The sequence below is a fragment of the Denticeps clupeoides genome, chromosome 10 (assembly GCF_900700375.1).
Source record: "Denticeps clupeoides chromosome 10, fDenClu1.1, whole genome shotgun sequence".
Classification (NCBI taxonomy): domain Eukaryota; kingdom Metazoa; phylum Chordata; class Actinopteri; order Clupeiformes; family Denticipitidae; genus Denticeps; species Denticeps clupeoides.
Genome location: NC_041716.1, coordinates 8,273,023 through 8,285,149, shown reverse-complemented (window position 1 = coordinate 8,285,149; position 12,127 = coordinate 8,273,023). Strand labels below are relative to the sequence as shown.

Here is a 12,127-nt window from a genome sequence, read left to right as displayed (position 1 = left end):
ATTACATTTACAGCATTTATCAGACGCCCTTATCCAGAGCGACTTACAATCAGTAGTTACAGGGACAGTCCCCCCTGGAGCAGCTTAGGGTTAAGTGTCTTGCTCAGGGACACAATGGTAGTAAGTGGGATTTGAACCTGGGTCTTCTGGTTCACAGGCGAGTGTGTTACCCACTAGGCTACTACCACCCCAAACATAATTACCTATATTTGTGCTTTTGTGAGGCTTGGTGCTGTCTTCTGCATGCTGGTCTCCAGTCAGTCAGGTCCCACAGTTGTAGCAGTCTCTCACGGTGCTGTGTAGATTGCAGCTCCACCCTCTGCCACTGCTGCTGCCTCACACATGCCCTCCTCCACTGCAGCCAGTGCTTACAGAGCAGGTTCATGCTGTATGAGATACACAGACACACAAATGTACACACATAAGTAAACACAGATCACACACAGCACAGAAAGGTAGGTACAAATTATACCACAATAAACACAGGAAGAAATAACAATTTGATAGAATAAAAGGTCACATCCAAAAGCACACTGGACTAGAAGAAACATTTTACTATCATACACAGTATACAACATCAGGCAAAAGTCACCTTGAGGACACTACACCAAACCAAAAGAGTCTTGGCTATAGAGTCTTGACAGGACAGCCTTGAAGACATTAATGGATACATTTGCATAAAATAAACTAAACCAGTATTTCAAAAACAAGACTTGTATGAGACATTGTAATATGTGCATATGCGACTGGTTTTGTGCAATGATAGAAGGGAGTAATAGATTTACTTTAATTATTGGGCAGGATAATTTTGGCAAAAATATATAATAAAATATTGAAAATATATAAATATTTTAGTGTGACAGTATGTGTCTTTCTGGGGTGGCAGTATTAATATGATGAACATTTATTTCTTACAAGCAATCAATGGGCCAACTGTTGACCCTTTCTGTAAAAAAAAGTAAAAAAAAGTCAAAAAGAGACCATAACCTTGATGGCCCAAGTTGTGCAACTGTGTAAATGTCCTGCAGAGATGGAAGTGGTGACCTGCAGCAGTGTTCCACTGCATGGATCACCCTCTGTAGGGCTTTGCGATCCTGGACACAGCTGTTACCAAACCATTAAGTGAGATTCTGTGTCAGGGTGCTCTCCACAGTGCCTGTGTAGAAAGTCTTTAGGATGTTTGGAGACACCCTGAACTTTCTCAGCTCTCTCAGGTGGTACAGGCGCTGTTTTGCCCTTTTGGTCTGAACCTGGATGTGCTCAGATCATGACAGGTCCTCTAAGATGTGAACACCCAGGCACTTGAAGCTGAACATTCTATCTAATGGAGTCCCACTGATGATGAAGGGTTTATAGCCGCATTTCTGTGTCCTGGTTGTAGTTTGGCATTTAAGTACATAGGTCCTTAGGCCATTGCCAGCTTTGCTTACTCAGTTGTGATGGCCCTGCGTGTACACATCCAGAGATAGAAAAAAAGACACTGACATACATAGACATACAATTACACACACGTGCAGTGAAAGTGTGAGCCGTGTCCATTCAGGCAAATAAATGATTTACTTCTGAACCAGTGGAGAAACCAGAAAGCGCTGATAAGATGTGTGTAAGAGATGATGAGACTTGGCCTGTAGGAGAACTCAGTTGATGACCCCGGTGGTCGATGGCCACACGAATGCAGTCATGCTGTGAGCGTACTGGTCTTTCTGCTTCGTTGCGATCCCATCGGGGGTCAAAGTCAAAGACAAAGGTGCAGAAAAACTCGAACGTTTTTAAGTGATTCATCACTTCAGTAGAACAGTGATTATTTTTTTTTGTTTAAACTGGTAATGAAAGTGCAACTTAAAGCACAAGAATGATCTTGTCCAATGGCGCACCTACATTTGTACCATACTTGTTTGCTTTGACATGGATTGAGGACGAAAAAAAACTAGCATGATGTGTTCAGGGTTTTAAAATTTCCATGGAACTAATCCAGCGTGACAGTAGAAGGAGCAGGTATGAGGTAAGGCCTTATCACCTCATGACTCTTCCAGGTATGGTGAAAAGCACCCCCAACTGCTGCTGTGATTAAGCTCTTCCGAAGGTATGAAAGAAAGAAACAAGACTAAACACCTGACGAGATCCCAAACCTTAATACAAAAACAACCTACATGCAAATGGAACAATATAACTAACTTACATCTTAGGATGGAGTCCAGTATGTACTTTTAACCATCCAGTATGTACCTTTTTGTAAATCTTTGGTTTTAGAGAAACATACAATGCAGATATAGACAATTAAATTTAAAACATTGCAAATAGATTTACCAAAGTTACTGAAATAAAAGGCAAATGCCAAGTAAATGTTGTGTCATCCCCACACTCTCCTGTCATACTGGTGAACTGGTGTACAGGACCACCTATACATATTAGTATCATAAATGAAGAGGCAGCATCAAATGTTTCGATTGGGCAAACCTATAAACCAGGTTAAAATCTTACTGGCAGTGTATAAGAGCCACCCGGCAGAGCTGTTTTCCCTGGGCGTGTCTCCTCCAGGCACAGTAGGCCGTCCTCACAACCACAGTGTGACCCCGTGGGGTCAGTCTCCATCTCAGTGCCTCCACATTCTCGTCTCTGCAACGATCAGCGATGGTGCACAGGTCTTGCCTGCTCTTAACACGGACTTTCCACTAAAAGAGGCAGAAGTTCACAAAATCGGAGTGAAAAATACTGTCATTCAACCTGCAGTATAACTGCAGAACCGTTTCCTTTCCTCTAATTCTCAACTATCAGTGCTGAAATCCAAAATACCGAGAGTGGAGAAAAACAGCAATCCCAGGCAGACCTGAAACAAGAGGACACCCCCATTTTGTGCCTGCCAACATTTCAGCACCATCAGCCAATTCTGAGGTCGTTTAGCTGAAAGAGGTCCTGGATTTATGGGACACGGGTATTACAACATGTAGCTTTACCTAAATGGTGTTGGTTAAAAAAATATCAGAAGTGCTAACAAATACTTCCTTGACTGCTACTCGCCCATTTATGCCTCCAGGCAGAAATTGTTAGGGCTGTAAACCCTGTTCCTAATTGACAGAGGAAACCCCAAACAAGCCCTGGACCTGTCCACATCAGGCAGTTAATCACGCAGTTCATAAAAGTCATGGGCCATGCATAAAAGCTCCTCTTAATTACGGCCATTATGATCAGTCATGAGTTAGTACTTTATGAAGATGTTGCATACTTAGGGAGTTGCATACTTAGGCATGTTCGGCATGATTCTGCATATATTGTGTTACAATAAACGGGTACAAAACCAACTTTTTTTTTTCCCGCAGAGAGATACATTTGATGAGTGAAAGCCTGGTTATTCTACCTCACAGAATGGAAGTTGTCCAAACAAAACAAAGCACGCAGTTTCCACGGGGAACAAAATATGGTCAACATGAGTTGCGACTTGCTAAGAATTTACACACCACGTGCATTCCCCAAATACTGAACATTTTATATCAGGTAAAACCATAATTGTGCTGGGGCCCCCTTTCACAACGACAAGTAGGTTTGCTTTTGTGAAACAGGGACTCGTGGGATTTTAACAGCCTAAGGGCAACACACACACACACACTTGTTTGTTTTCACTTTCTAAGGAACAAAGGTGGAAAAAAGCGAAATCTAAATTATTAAAGCTTGTCGTTTTTCCTAAGTCCACCCCTCGTGTTTCATTTAGAATTTTTAATGAACAGCCCCACACACATTTTCTTTTCTCTCTCTCTCTCTTTTTTTTTTTGTCTTTATGTTGTGTTTGTTGCTGGTTGTAGGTTAAGCCCATATTAAGACTGTACCATATTATCATGTCATATCATTGCATTTGTAATATGGTTATAAACAAAGTGTTTTATAAAAAATAATTATGAAATAATTATTTGTCCCAGCAACTTTCAGATCTCTCTATTGAGAACCGTGGAAACGCAAGTGAGCCAGAGAACACTACCCTGTTATTTACCTCCTTACTACTCACATGATGGAAAGATCGAGCAAGCAGCAGTGTAGCTTGTTTGTGACACCCCACAGCTGCCCACCGCATGGCAAATAGCACCCTGCTCAGCACCCTCCTCCTGTGCCAGAGACGAGTGGCTCTCAGGCGTCTGTGCTGCTGCACCCAGGTTCTGAGGCATCGCATCAGCAAATGGAACCTGTACAGTGCCATAAACCTACACAGGACAATCAAGTCATATTACTTATGTACAGCGCCCACTTTCACAAAGCACAGGCTCCACTTTCTGCGTCTTGGGAAATGTAATTAGCAATATATATGGATATATATGATGTTTGGGACTCATAAAGGGCACAGGGCTTTAATACATACAGCAGAGAGGAAGCATCTCCTGCTCCCTTTGTCAAGTTTTTATTCCTGAGACGCGTTCAGCAATTCACCTCCTGATTTATTGCATGTACTTGACCTGAATGGGTCCTTGTGCACTTTTTACCTCTCCTCTGTTTCCACAGCAGGGCAGGGGCTGTAAATCTCATGGCCTTTGGGACGCTGCGCACAAAAAAAGAGCGGCGTTAACAGCGCTCGACAGCGTCAACTCAGGTTGCACCGTTACTTTAGGCTGAAAGTCCTGTCTGTCCTACAGCCAAAAGTGCTTCTATTGACAGCACTGTGGTGAAACGTTTCTGAAAATTCCATGTAATAATCAAAAGCCTTCTCAAGTCTCAGCCCAACCATTTCATATACAGTACAGGCCATACGTTTCTCATTCAATGTGTTTTCTTTATTTTCATGACCATTTACATTGGTAGAGTCTCACCGAAGGCATCAAAACCATCAAAGTTATGTACTTAACAAAATAGGTGAAATAACTGAAAACATGTTTTATATTCTAGTTTCTTCAAAATCGCCGCCCTTTGCTCTGATTACTGCTTTGCACACTCATTCTCTCGATGAGCTTCTCTGTGGTCCAGCTCACCCCAAACCATCTCGATTGGGTTCTGGTCTGGTGACTGTGGAGGCCAGGTCTCCACTTTTTGTTAAGTACATAACTCCACATGTGTTCATTCATAGTTTTGATGCCTTCAGTGAGAATCTACCAATGTAAATGGTCATGAAAATAAAGACAACACATTGAATGAGAAGGTGTGTCCAAACTGTTGGCCTGTACTGTACGTAGTACGCTACATAGACAGCAAAACATTTACCCAAATTGATTATTTGGGCTGTTGGGCCCAAAAGAATATTCTGAGTCCTAGCAACAGGCCCTAGTCCCTTTCTACACTGCTAGCCTGCCCCGGTGTCCAATTAAGTCCAATGAAATTGTCACATTGATGTTAAGAGTCAGGAAAAGTGGCAGCTATAGAACAATTAAAATGTTCCAATGAATTGCTAGCTAGCTTGCATTAGCACTTAGCTAATTAACAACATGGCCAAGTGCCAATTTGACATGACATGATATGAAGTGATTGTCATTGTGAAATGTGTCCTCTACTTTTAACCATCACCCGCCTGTCATGACTGCTCACTAAGGGTGGTGGGTTAAATGCAGAGGACACATTTCGTTGTGTGCAGTGCTGCGTATCACAATGACAATCACTTTTGGTGATTTGGTGAGCAGTGTGCTTTGCTCAGTGGCACCTTGGCGTTTCCAGATTCAAAGGGGCAACCTTCTGATTACGTGTCCGTTTCCTGCCCCTATCTGATAGAAGTGATTCGTCCTACGAGTTTGAAGTGGTTGGGATACGTCAATGTAGGTGCAGAAATGGCCTCGAACAACACGTTGCTTCCTTTAAAATGGTTAAAAACTCCCACCGTTTTGCGTCCGATGAAGCCGCAGATTGGAGGCATCGGCCTACCTTTTCCTTCTCAACATCTGCAAGACCGTCCTCCTGAGATGGATCTCCATTTCCCGCGTCAAAACGACGTTCTGCGTTCTTTCCTTCTTCTGGAGAGCGGCGACGATGAGCTGCAGCTTCTGACTGGTTTGCACATGAAAAGCATCCCTGTGCAAGGCCCGACCTAAAGGCCCCAGAAACCCGCTCTTCAGCTTCCTGAGCCAAGCTCTCCATCCTTCCACGCAGCATGTGTGAGGTCCCATGTGCGCCGAATCCACCGCCGTGGGACCAAACGCAGAGTTCTGGTGGCCCTGCGCTTTGAGGAGCTTCTCTCTCAGGCTCGACCTGACCTGCGCATCTCCACTTGGGTTCTACATTCGAGCCGAGTTGTAACCGCAGCGGAGGATTCGTGTAGAATTCCCCCTGAGGTAAGTGGTGTGTAAATGGCAACTTTAGTTGGGAGTTCTCGGTCCTGCTCGGTTCTGTATAAAACCGAGACGAAAGGCCAATCCTGGTTTCAAATATCGATCGGTGTAACTTCGCGGACGTCCACGAAGATGCGAGCAGCGCCTGAAAGGTCGCGGAGGTCGCCCGACAGCCCGGCCGCTCGCCCGCGGTTCCAGACGCGACTCGGTCCCCGTGAGTCCAGCCGTGATGTCCTCCGCCGGGCTCTGAAGAAGGCGGGGTGTTCGCACCAGCGAGCCGTCCGTCGGCCATGGCGTTTCTACCGGAGCTCGAAGCAACCGCGTCGGCACAGCCCATTCAAAGCCGACGCGCACATGGCGCCGCGTTTAAGCGGATCACAGGCAGATTAGTGTCCCCCCGGCAGCCGCCCTGCGCCATCAGGCTCGTAACACAGCATGCGGGGAACCACAACAGCCCAGCGCCTCGCCAGACAAATCCTGCACGCTTTTATTACCATTATCACGCAGCGGATGATTCTGGTGCATGCGCCTCGAACAGGCTTGGGGCATGTTCGCTAAAATCGAGTCATTTAGGTCTTGATGATATATTTGTGTGTGTGTGTGAAAACATACAAATCATTTCAGGCAAACAACAGTTGTACTGCTTGCAAATGTGTCCTTTATTGCCATTTTATGTCACATATAATACATTCACAGATTGATGCAATCCTATTTTAAGCATTCAGATTACTGAAATAGAACTAACTCTACAATTAACACAATTGCATAATGACAGTCTGAATAGAAAAAATCTGAAATGCTTAACAAAAGCATTTACTGAGCAATTACTGAGAAATACCGTCAAAGAAACAGATTCTTATTGTCTTTTCGTAATTCAGTGAACTTAAACACGCGAGATTTTCAAAGTTCAGGGTCCTCATTATTTGTAGCCTCTCAGATAGACCAGTCGATGTGGCTGGAACTTCTCCCGACACAAAGGACATTCAGCCTGTAGTGAGGAGAACAACATATTATTCTACTTCTGCATGCAGGTCATAATACATTTATGTATTTATACTAACTGGTTTTAATGAGCGTCATCATTGACGATGCTGCAGAAATTGTAGATTGCACGTCCATAGCCATTAAAAAGAACAAAAGCATGCTCTCACTCCTAAACTAAAGTCAGCATAAAGTCATTTCTTATATTCTTTATGATGAATAATGTACAACCTTCTCTTAGTCAGTACTTTTTTTTAATAAAAACAAAAAAGTACAACTGCCGAAGACTGATTGCACGATGCCCCATCACTTCCAATTCATAAACAATGGAAGTTCTACATCTTTCAAAGAGAACAATTAAAATGATTAGGCATAAACAGGAATTACTGTACTGAATGAAATAATCCTGATTTGTTCCCATGATTTCAATACAAAGTCATTTTTCAGGATCCTGAGGAATCACCTTGTTGCTACACCACTCCGTAATACACTCCCAGCAGAACAGGTGCCCACAGGGTGTAGTGGTGGAGTGCCTCCTCTCCTCCAGGCACAGAATGCAGCGAGATGCTCGTGACACCGAGGCCTGGACAGGTTCAGACCTAAGGGATGCAACATTATTGAAAGTACAAATGAGCAAAAATCTCATCATGCCCTGCACTTAAAAAATGTATTGAAAGCTAATTAATCGTCAGTTGCTTAAACCAGTTAGTGGGCTGGGTGATCTGCATTAAACTGGTCCATAACACATATGGTTCATATGGTCCACAAACACCGGTTAAATCAGCTATGTTACACATATTCGAGAAAAAAAACTCAAAAACCAAATATCCTGTTTTGTACAGTGAACCCAACTCTTTAATAATGAAAAATTGTGCAGACAACTGGAGAAATAAAGCATATGCTGTGACATTCACTCACCTGGAGGGCAGGTTCCTGTGTTGTTTCCACTCCTGCCTGGCTCTCTGCCTCTGTCGGAGGCTGTTGAACTGAAGGGCGAGAGTAATTGCCAGCTGCAGGAGGGACACTCCTCCCAGCAGTCTGTAGCTGTTGCGGATGGCTCGGTCGTCTCCTCCTGCATTATGAATGCGCAGCTGGGGAAGATTTTAGCACATATTATTCACAATTTATGGTTTGAAGCTATTTGAAATGCCACTCATTGCTCCAGCAGAGACAATCCGAACCGGAAGTGCTGGTACAACCAATTGATAATACATACATAACCAATCCCTGCTGATCTCTTGGCTATGTGGTAATAAGCACCACTCAGGTAGAAAAGCGCCACATGGACCCGGTGCAGGATGGTGACTCCCTGCTGGACTGCATATAAAACCAGCACTAGAGTCTTTCTCTGGGACTCCGTCAGCTTAGAGACTCCTCTCTGTATCCACGGCTTCACATAAGACATGGGGCTCCAGGGCGCAGGAGCCTCTCTGTGGTCGGGAGATGTGTCCTCTGTGCTCAGCTCATGCTCCACACAGACCAAAATCTTGTCCAAAAGGTATGGCACAAAGGTGTGAAAGAGAATAAAGACACCCCTCCGGCCACTGGAAGGGACCCTCCTTCTGGTGGGGTCTACTTGGATGATGTTGACGTACTCTTCCCCTAATGTCTGGTAACCTAAGTGAAGAAATGTCCAGTACAAAAGTTTGGACACACCTTTTAGTTCAATATGTTTTCTTTATTTTCATGACCATTTACACTGATAGATTCTCAGTGAAGGCATCAAAACTATGAATGAACACATGTGGAGTTATGTACTTAATAAAAAGTGGAGACCTGACCTCCACAGTCACCGGACCTGAACCCAATCGAGATGGTTTGGGGTGATCTGGACAGCAGAGTGAAGGCAAGTGCAGGCAGAGTGGACAAGTGCTAAACACCTCTGAGAACTCCTTCAAGACTGTTGGAAAAGCATTTCAGGTGACGACCTCTTGAAGCTCATCGAGAGAATGCCAAGAGTGTGCAAAGGAGTAATCAGAGCAAAATAGGCAGGGTGCCTATTTTGAAGAAACTAGAATATAAAACATGTTTTCAGTTATTTCACCTTTTTTTGTTAAGTACACAACTCCACATGTGTTCATTCATAGTTTTGATGCCTTCAGCGAGAATCTACAAATGTAAATGGTCATGAAAATAAAGAAAACACATCGAATAAGAAGGTCTGTCAAAACGTTTGGCCTGTACTGTAGGTAAAAACATTTCCTAAAGATGTGCGAATGTAGAACAGCGGCAACATACTCACCTGATAACGTCGTCAAACAATAATACGTCAAATCCGATAGCAGCTCAATCTCCTTTCTCCATCTCAGCCATTGCTTGGAGCCTTTCAATTAAAAAGTGAATTAAACAAAACTCTCAAATTCACCGTGGGCACAGAATGCGAAGCTGAAAACCTACCAGCAAACGTCTGGAAAACTTCATTTGCATTGTTTTTTAAATTGCTCTGATAAAAATCATCCTTTTGACTTGAACGAATGAGCTGGGGCTGATTCGCGGGGATCAGCGGCATTGCAGAACTTCTGATGGGGGGAAAAAGGTCACTTGGTATTAATACCGAGTGGAAACAGTTCCGTTTACAGGAGTAAAACACAATAAGACGCCAAACACACACACACACACACACACGAAAACGTAAACAGCGTCTGACAGAAAATCCCGGAAGTTCTCGCTGAGGCTCCGAATCGGTCAAGAGTGGAGTCGGACGGTCGAGGCTGTGGCTCGGAACCCGCTGGCGCCATCTACGGTCCGGAGGACAACTGCAAGTCTGCCCGCTCGTAAAACGTCAGGGAACAGCGATGAATCGACTGAACGTAATCGCCTAAAAAACATACGAACACGTTTTTAGGTGATGTTAATTACAGCAACATTCATTTCGACATGAAAAGCAACACGCATACAAGTTTAACAGCAAATCAACATAAAAACATGCAATGACTCGTTAATAAAATGGTAAGAACAAGTGTCTTGATACGCTAAATATATTCTGTAACCTCAATACATATTTGTATGAATCGCACTTTGAAGCTCGTTTTTATTATACCTGTAGCATTTTTGGTTTGGCTAGCATAAATAATATATAAACTACCACATAGGCGAAAATGTGATGCTTTTTTTGTTTCTCGGTTAATGTCTTGTGTCCATTTGGCCGAAGAGAACGTCGTGGTTGCCGTAAATGATTCCGAGTTCTGCTCCCGTACGGCTTGCAGAACCAGTTCCCTCGGTTCTCTCCCCCTGTGATTTTTGGCTCCGGGGCGCCGAATAAAAGTCTCCTCGCGTCCAGTCGTCGGGACCGACAGCCGACTGAAAAACTCGTTTAGTCGTCGGTTTAGCGGGACCGGTGTTTACAGGGCGCCTCGGTGGGTCTCCCTTTTTGCGAGGCACTTGCGAATTGTCGCGGATAAACGAGACGGCGCTTGACCGGGTGAGGCCAAGCGAGGACAGAAAGTTTTCAGAAGGTAAGAAAGATGTTGCATTCCCCCTTTTTTCATTTCTGTTTGTTATTTAAGGGTGTAACGGTGTGTTCTTCTTCTTCTTTTTGTTTTGTTACAGGTTAAAGGTCTTTGCCTTCCGTGACAATCGAGTCATTAAACTGTTTGTGGAGAGGATATCCACAGTGGCCCTAAAAAAAAAAAAAAACCCACAATTAAAAAGGAAGCGCAGGCACCTGCGAAAGCGTTCAGTTTGGTTCTGGAGAGCTCGTCCAGGCATCAGGCGCCTCACTCGGAGCCTGTGGGGTGACTGGAGAAGATTGTGGGGCTCAGCTGCGGTAACCCCAACCCTAACCCTCATCTGATCGGCCATCGGTGTCTGGCTTTGTACGTTTATTCCCCCCCCCAGCCTGCAATGTGCCGCCTGTTTACAGTTAGGTGGAGTGCAGACAGGCATCCCAACTTACAAGGCATGTGTTGTGCCTCCAAATGTCCATTTTTGGGACACAGTCACCAATGTTTTGGTTGCATAATTAATAATAAATGTTAATTTGTGAATTTTAGGGCTGTAGGTTTTAACTTACATGGTCACCAAATGTCAATATATTGTAATTAATAATTCATAATGTATTAAATCTAACTGTAACTCTGAAACACAGTTATTTTGGTCTGATCTTTTGATGTGATCTGGACATGTCCTCTCTCTCTCCCTCGCTTTTTTTTTTTTAGAAGACTTTGTAAGCCAGGCTGTCCAGCACGTGTTGGATCCATGTCCCCACCCCGCCCCCTCCTCGCCCCCAGGGCTCCTTTGCCTTTACTTGTCCAGTGTTGACGCAGAGGACTGTTTCGCAGGGAAGGAACACCCACCTCGGACGAGGCTCTTTCAGATGACATGCCTGAACGTCCCCTCGCTGGATCCCAGAGCCACGGCCGCGTCTCCCTCCACTGTGCGCGCGCGCGTGTGTGTGTGTGTGGATCTTCCCCGACTGTCTGGAAATGCCAAAAGGGTCAGTGAGTTGACCACATCAGAGGGGGGTCAATCCTACCCGGGCTGAACCATCGCTTCCCTTCTCCAGGGCAGGTAATACGATCTTCTCGGCCCAGCAGCGCGGAGTAGGTGTGCACAGGTGAGGTCCAGGTGAGTCAGAGACAGTCATCGGTCTGCAGGAAGCACACGTTAAGTGCCACCGCGGTAAAAGACACTGTAGTACCAGCATTGTGATGCATATGGCAACGTTTTCCCGTTAAAATCGGAAATTCCGAAACTTCTGCAAGCGGGCCGTTTTCCCAGGCAAGCAGCAGCCAGGAGATCCTTTGTGAAGCTTCGTGCTCTTCTTTCGTTGCGGTGTTCGTTTTCACTTTTTTGAGGATTGAGCGTCTGAGCGTCGGAAACTCAACACCTCACCTGAGATTGCCGTGAGTGGCTTAAATAGGGGGGAACAGAGGGCACGATTGTTTTAATAATTCATTTCTTTTGTGCCTGCC

At 44.6% G+C, this 12,127-nt stretch overlaps 3 protein-coding genes across 10 annotated transcripts in view; 1 reads left to right on the top strand and 2 right to left on the bottom strand.

Annotated features, from left to right (window-relative positions):
• Nucleotides 1-6,729, bottom strand: part of LOC114798327 (protein SFI1 homolog) — a 28,162-nt gene extending 21,433 nt beyond the window's left edge. The window contains exons 1-5 of one of the 5 annotated variants that reach the window (XM_028993949.1): nt 5,830-6,729; nt 4,467-4,522; nt 3,983-4,190; nt 2,482-2,672; nt 204-386 (exon numbers count right to left, since the gene is read on the bottom strand). In XM_028993949.1, coding sequence (XP_028849782.1) covers nt 204-386; nt 2,482-2,672; nt 3,983-4,190; nt 4,467-4,522; nt 5,830-6,570 — 1,379 coding nt within the window. In that variant the 5' untranslated portion in view covers nt 6,571-6,729. Of the gene's footprint in view, nt 1-203; nt 387-2,481; nt 2,673-3,982; nt 4,191-4,466; nt 4,523-5,829 lie in introns of those variants that run through there. The other 4 variants (XM_028993950.1, XM_028993952.1, XM_028993953.1 and 1 more) reach the window with 4 other exon arrangements.
• Nucleotides 6,730-6,871: 142 nt separating this feature from the next.
• pex10 (peroxisomal biogenesis factor 10) lies at nt 6,872-12,027 on the bottom strand. The gene is made up of 7 exons (XM_028992525.1): nt 11,689-12,027; nt 9,612-10,032; nt 9,457-9,537; nt 8,431-8,831; nt 8,133-8,305; nt 7,678-7,813; nt 6,872-7,221 (listed from the first exon to the last, which is right to left on the bottom strand). The coding sequence occupies exons 2-7, from the start codon at nt 9,721-9,723 to the stop codon at nt 7,153-7,155; spliced, it is 972 nt and encodes a 323-aa protein (XP_028848358.1). The 5' UTR covers nt 9,724-10,032; nt 11,689-12,027; the 3' UTR covers nt 6,872-7,152.
• plch2a (phospholipase C, eta 2a) overlaps nt 11,375-12,127 on the top strand; it is a 98,966-nt gene continuing 98,213 nt past the window's right edge. The window contains exons 1-2 of one of the 4 annotated variants that reach the window (XM_028992515.1): nt 11,375-11,649; nt 11,719-11,780. The gene's annotated coding sequence lies outside the window, so the exon portion shown is untranslated. Of the gene's footprint in view, nt 11,781-12,127 lie in introns of all 4 variants that reach the window. The other 3 variants (XM_028992516.1, XM_028992523.1, XM_028992519.1) reach the window with 3 other exon arrangements.